Here is a 6,994-nt window from a genome sequence, read left to right as displayed (position 1 = left end):
GGTTTGGAAGTGCCACTTGCTAAAATCTTTGGAGTTTTAATCTATGAAAAAGGAATTGAGGTTGACAAAAATAAATTTAAGAAAAGTGAATTTTCTAAGACGCTTTAACTATAATTTGTTTAAAAAAAGAAGAATTTTGCTCCATTAGTGTAGTTAAAAATTGAACATAAATTTAGTGGGAGACTCATTATCAAGAAGATTTTAATGAAATACCAATGTATTTCATCTTTCTTAGGTGTATGTTAAAATTAAAGTATGAGTGTACCATTAATGAAGTCGAATATGCAACTTATGTGTGGGTTATTTTCAACCCACACACAATTATTACTCTGTTATTTTCAACCACAAGTCTCGGTTATTCAAAACCGATTTTTTTTTACAAAAATAATTCATTTTTTTAAGGAAATTTATAAAATATCCCTAGTTTCAAAAAAAATCTCAAACTATCCCACTTTTAGGAGGAGGCGCCAATTCAATTGGCGACTCCTCTTAAATACTTGAATGGAGACGGCAATTGTATTGGCTAGGGCATGTGCCATAACCAATCTAATTGTCGCCAATGTGTATAAGTTGATAGGAGGCACCGATTGGATTGACACCTCAGTGTAAAATGCAATTTTTTTTGGTAAGTGGTATACATGATAGATAAATTTTAAATAGGACCAATTGATATTAATAAAACTTGCCGTTTACACAAAAAAGCCTAATGATGATGGCTGAGATCACCTAGCCGACCTCCGGTCCCACATCCTCTAGCTACCCTAACCCGTGGCCCTAACCCACGTTGATGATTCAGTACCGGTGTTTGAGCATCTGAGGGGCCAGGAGCGTCACTACCAACTACAGGAGAAGGCCTGTTGAGGTAGTCAGACAAGTCGACATAGTCTTCAGTATGCATCGATGGTGTACCGTCGTAGCTGAGCTCATGACCCATGCCAAAGAAGTTGGGTTGTGGTTGACTCATTGATGGGCGACCAGGACGGTTGAAGGGAGACATGGGTGTGAACGATGCGTCGAGGAAAGGTTGGAAAGGTTGTTGGGGTGTTTGGTAGAGATAGGGTTGTTGGATATTTTGGTTTTGCGAGGTTTGGGCTTCTTAGCTATGGTAGGAGGAGGGACAGTTGGTGTTGAATGATCGTTGGGTGTTCTGACTAAGGCGACTTTGGTAGGGTGATGGGGTGGGTGTGAAGCGATGTTGCTTCTCAGGTTGATGGTCAATTTGTTGGTGGTGTTATGGGGTATGCTCTTGGTATTGGGGTTGGGTGTATGACATGTTTTGGTGCTATGTTTGTGTGTTGGTTGAACGGAACGTTTGACGGACAGGAGGTTGTGTGTATCCGGTCTGACACTGTTGTTAGGGGTTTGATGTTAAGGTGTCAGGTGTGTAAGTCATATGACGTGGGTCGTACAAGTACATATCCTCGACGATGAACTGAAAACCAACCGATTTGTACCAAGCCATATAAGTATGACTTGGTTTTTCTTCAGTTGGCATGACTGCGTCAGTTAAGACATGGTCATGTCGGTGCTTCCATTTGCGACACTCCGATCTTGCGAAGCTTTGCCATGAATTGAAGTTCCATTGGTCGTTAACTTTGCGCATATGCCATTCTCCTAGGCTAGCTGGGGGATCTAGGATGTTTTGGGGCATACCGAACTGCAGCTTCACACGATCACTGTTGTGCATCTCCACAATTGTGAACCGTATTATCGGTGTGCATGCAGTCCATACGGCTGCGTCTTCAGCGTTAACCTCATGGTCATGATCCAAATTAAGGTATGGATGCCAAATGAACTGAAATGTGAAAGAAGATAGGATTATAATCTAGGTAGAAGAAGTTAACAAAATATAACAAAATAATTAAGTTATTATCCTTACGTCTGTCGGTCGAAGGTGATCCAACAGGTTGCGATACTGAGTAATACAGTGTCTTGGACATCTGTTGTAACTTATACCACGTGCAGACCATCTACACCAAAAAGTCAAAAAATATTAGTTAGAGATGATAATCTTTAAAGAAGTAAGTAAAGATATAGCAATTTAAACAACTTACTTTTGTGCATACGGAAATGTGAAAGGGTTGTTGTTAACGGGTGCTAGGGACGGTAGTCTTGACCAACCCCATGCTTGTAGCAAAACAGCACATCCAGAAAATATAGATGTGTCTTTGTGTGAGTTTTTGCATAAGGAGCTATAGAGATAAGCTAGACAAGAAGATCCCCAATTGTAACTTCCTATTCTATCTCCATGTCTAAGTAAAGGTAAATACATAATATGCATGCTAGAACCACTACCTTCGGGAAATAAAAACGAGCCAATTAACAGCATAATGTAACACCTAGTTTTTATTATTCGAGCATCTTCGGTAGAATGCTCATCTAAGTATAAACTATTATAGTACGACTTAAGGCGTGAAAGTAGTATACCTTGACCTCTTGCGTTATCATCTAACAAATCAGTCTCCAAGAGATCCATGCAAATTGAATTTACAGGTTGATTACATGTTGAACAACGACATTGAAGATGATGATCATGAATATTCGGGATTGGGAAGGACAAGTAAGTTCAACCTAACTTTTTTCATCCGAGATTTATTATGAAAGAAATTTTGAGTTTCGATGGAATTTTAAAAAAAGTACATGACATGTGTCAAGATTTTTATTTTTTTACATTGAGAAAATAGTTATGAAAATGGCTTGATTCAATTTTGAAAATGGATGATTCTTTCATTCTCATTAAGAATGAAATATTGTTTTTATTCATCTATCATAATGTTAATCAATTAATCAAATTAAATAAAAAATCAAATAATATATATATATATATATATATATATATATATTATATATATATATATATATATATATATATATATATATATATATATATATATATATATATATATATATATATATATATATATATATATATATTATATATATATATATATATATATTATATATATATATATATATATATATATATATATATATAATGAATGTTCAAATGTAAAAGTCAAGGTGATAATCTAATATATCATATAAATATGTATGAAAAGAAATAATTGGAAAATAAAACTAAAAAATATGGTTTTTAAGTGCCACATGCTAAAATCTTTGGAGTTGTATGTTGGATTAATTTATTATTAATTAGGTGTGATTCATGTAAACAATATTTGACTTAAATAAAAGACACATAAATGTGATGATTATTTTGGTAGATGGATAATTAAGTCAATGGGGTTTTATTTTGAAATTCAAAATACAAATCCCTCTTCTCTCTCTTCATGACTGTTGGGACATGACTCTTGGGGTGGAATATGACTGTTGGAATAAAGTGTCTATAAAAGGACACATTTAGGCAACCAACACGAACTTTTCTCATTCCTTCTCATTTTCTCACAAATACACAAAAGTATCTTCATCATCAAAGATACAAATAAGAAAGAAGGAAGAGAGGAGAAAACAATTGCAAACAAGGATCAATAAATCAGACAAGAATCAACGTCATGGATCCGGGTACGCTTTTACGGTTTTATTTATAGAATCTAAAACACTGTGAAAATCATGATATCAAGATCCAAAACATAAAATTTTGTTAACAAATGGTATCAGAGCTTTGTTACCGGTATTATGATTTTTCGGTGTTGATTATCGATATTATGATTTTTTTTAAGTAGTGATTGTTTAATGAGAATCATAGTTTATATTAGAAAGTATCATGATATGTATGTATGCTATGCATAAAATTGCTTTTGAAGTTTTTTTCAAAGACGTTACGGTGATGGCACTGGAATTTATATACATGTTCCAGAATTTCCAATGCATGTGTTAATAGAGAATCCAAAATATCCTATATATGCTACATTGCCATGCTAAATCTCATTTAAATGTTACTGTTTTAAAATTGTGTATCGTTATTTTTTTTTAATTTTTTTTTAATAGATATAATTTATTGTTTTGAAATTATTATATTAAAAATTTGCAATCACCAAAGTGATCAAATTTATTAAAGTGTATAATTTTAATCCGATGCTATACAAATAACATGTTTATGTTAAATAATAGTATTTATTATTATAAGATATATAGAGATCATCCAAAGATGAATCATGACTTATAATTAATAAAATTAAAGTTTTTATCATACTTGTTGCTTGTATATCCAAAGATAGACATGCATGTTCTTTTGAGTATGTTATTGAAATGTATGTAGATATCATCCAAAGGTGAATTTAGATACATGATTAAAGTTACAATTAGTTTGAATCCATGAAGTTTATTCAAAGCATTAACGCATGAGCATGTGTAAATGTTTACAGTTGCTACTAATATGTTTGCCTTGGGCAACGCAATGACAAAGTTCAATGGGCTAAACTATGCTGATTGGTCTGAAAAGATTCAGTTTCAACTGGGTGTTATGAACTTGGATATGGCATTGATAATAGACGAGAAGCCCGCAACCATTACGGAGGACAATACGGAAGAGGGAAAAGCTCCTCTAAAGGTTATTGAGGGCGGAGTCCAAAAGGAAAAGAAATGTTATTTCTGTAAGGAGAGCGGACACTTCAAAAAGGATTGTCCTAAAAGGAAGATGTGGTTCGAAAAGAAAGGTATGTTTTATGTTTTCATAAATTTCGAATCAAATCTTATTGAAGTACCAAATAATACTTGGTGGCTTGATTCGAGTGCGACTACTCATGTTTCACATATTATGCAGGGATTCCTTTCGATCCAAACCATAAAAGGAAGTGAAAAGTTTCTTTAAATGGGAAACAGAATGAAGGCACGAATAGAGGGAATTGAGACGTATAGATTGGTCTTAGATACTGGATATCATATAGATCTGAAAAGTTGTCTTTATGTACCTGGGTGTGCTAGGAATTTAGTTTCTGTTGCAAAGTTGGATGAATTGAATTTTAATTTTAAGATTGGAAACGGTGTATTTACTTTGTTTAAAGATACATATTATTGTGGTTCTGGTACTTTAGTTGATGTTTTATATCGTTTTAATCTTGATGTTAATTTTAAAGAATCTCTATTTAATATTGAACATATTGTTGGTAGTAAGCGAAGTACAAATAATGAGAGTTCTGCTTATTTGTGGCATCAAAGGTTAGGTCACATATCTAAAGAAAGAGTAATGAGGTTAATGAAAGGTGAAATATTACCTCAATTAGATTTTGGTGACTGGAATATATGTTTGGATTGCATTAAAGGAAAACATTCCAAACAAATATCCAAAAAATTCGTCTACAAGAAGCAGTGAACTCCTTGAATTGATACACACTGATATTTGTGGTCCTTTCGACGTCCCTTCTTGGGGAGGAGAAAAGTATTTCATCACTTTTATTGATGACTTCTCACGTTATTGTTACTTATTGCATGAAAAATCTCAATCAGTGGACATGCTAAAAGTATTCATTGATGAGGTGGAAAGGCAATTAGATAAAAAGGTAAAGATAGTGAGGTCTGATAGAGGTGGTGAGTATTATGGAAAATATAATGAGAAGGGACAATGTCCAGGTCCATTTGCAAAGTTCCTCGAAATTCGTGGCATATGTGCACAATATACTATGCCAGGCACACCACAACAAAATGGTGTGGCTGAGAGGCGGAATCGTACTCTTATGAATATGGTTAGGTCAATGTTAAATTATAGTAATGTACCTTTATCATTGTGGACCTACGCATTAAGGACCGCTGCGTATTTGATTAATAGGATTCCTATCAAGAAAGTTCCTAATACTCCTTATGAACTATGGACGGGAAGGAAACCTAGTTTGAGGCATCTTCATGTTTGGGGATGCCAAGCCGAAGTAAGGGCGTATAATCCACATGAAAAGAAACTTGATGCAAGAACCATTAGTGGGTTTTTCATCGGGTATCCTGAAAAATCGAAAGGGTATAGATTTTATTGTCCTAATCATAGTATGAGAATAATTGAGTCTGGTAATGCTCGGTTTATTGAAAATGGGCAGTTTAGTGGGAGTGAGAAATCACGTAAAATGGATATTATGGAGACTCGTGGAGAATCTTCTTCACCTAAAGAATCTTCTCAAGTTGTTGTCCCTCTGGTTGTGGTACCGTCATACAACCCAAATAGACAACAAATTAATATTCAAAACCCACAAAATGAACATATAGTTGATGAACCAGTTGACAAAATACAAGTCACAAATGAGCAAGAACAAGTGACTGAAGAAACACAAGAAATAGCAGTAAGAAGGTCTGAAAGGCAAAGGAGACCAGCTATTTCAAATGATTATGTTATTTATTCACTTGAACATGAATGTGACTTTAGCATTGATGAGGATCCAGTATCATTTAAACAAGCCATGGAAAGTGACAATTCTAAAAATTGGTTCAATGCTATGAAAGAAGAGTTAAAATCAATGAGTGACAATAATGTATGGGATCTAGTTGAGTTACCTAAAGGTTCAAAATGAGTCGGTTGCAAATGGGTCTTTAAGACCAAACGAGACTCAAAAGGTAATATTGAAAGATATAAAGCTAGACTTGTCGCCAAAGGTTTCACTCAAAAGGATGGTGTTGACTACAAAGAAACCTTTTCTCCTGTTTCAAAGAAAGACTCTTTGAGAATTGTTTTGGCTTTGGTGGCTCATTATGACTTAGAGCTTCACCAAATGGATGTAAAAACCGCCTTTCTAAATGGTGACTTAGAGGAAGAAGTGTATATGGCTCAACCTGAAGGTTTTGTTACTGCAGGAAAAGAAAATTTAGTGTGTAAATTAAAGAAGTCAATATATGGATTAAAGCAGGCTTCTAGAAAATGGTATCTTAAATTTAACAATACTATTTTGTCATATGGTTTTGTAGAGAACACTGTAGATCAGTGTATCTATATGAAGGTCAGTGGGAGAAAATTCATAATTTTAGTCTTATATGTTGATGATATTTTACTTACGGCCAATGATTTTGCTTTGTTGCATGATGTAAAGAAGTTTCTCTCCAATAAATTTGAAATGAAGGA

General features: G+C 34.0%; 1 protein-coding gene across 1 annotated transcript; it reads left to right on the top strand.

Moving 5' to 3' along the window:
- Window positions 1–4,312: 4,312 nt before the first annotated feature.
- Window positions 4,313–4,769, top strand: LOC127136602 (uncharacterized). Its single transcript, XM_051063140.1, has 2 exons — window positions 4,313–4,613; window positions 4,721–4,769. The coding sequence occupies exons 1-2, from the start codon at window positions 4,313–4,315 to the stop codon at window positions 4,753–4,755; spliced, it is 336 nt and encodes a 111-aa protein (XP_050919097.1). The 3' UTR covers window positions 4,756–4,769.
- The last annotated feature ends 2,225 nt before the right edge of the window (window positions 4,770–6,994 follow it).

The sequence above is a fragment of the Lathyrus oleraceus genome, chromosome 4 (genome assembly GCF_024323335.1).
Source record: "Lathyrus oleraceus cultivar Zhongwan6 chromosome 4, CAAS_Psat_ZW6_1.0, whole genome shotgun sequence".
NCBI classification, from domain to species: domain Eukaryota; kingdom Viridiplantae; phylum Streptophyta; class Magnoliopsida; order Fabales; family Fabaceae; genus Lathyrus; species Lathyrus oleraceus.
Note: the sequence above shows the minus strand (reverse complement) of the source record. Positions and strands in the feature narration are given on the sequence as shown.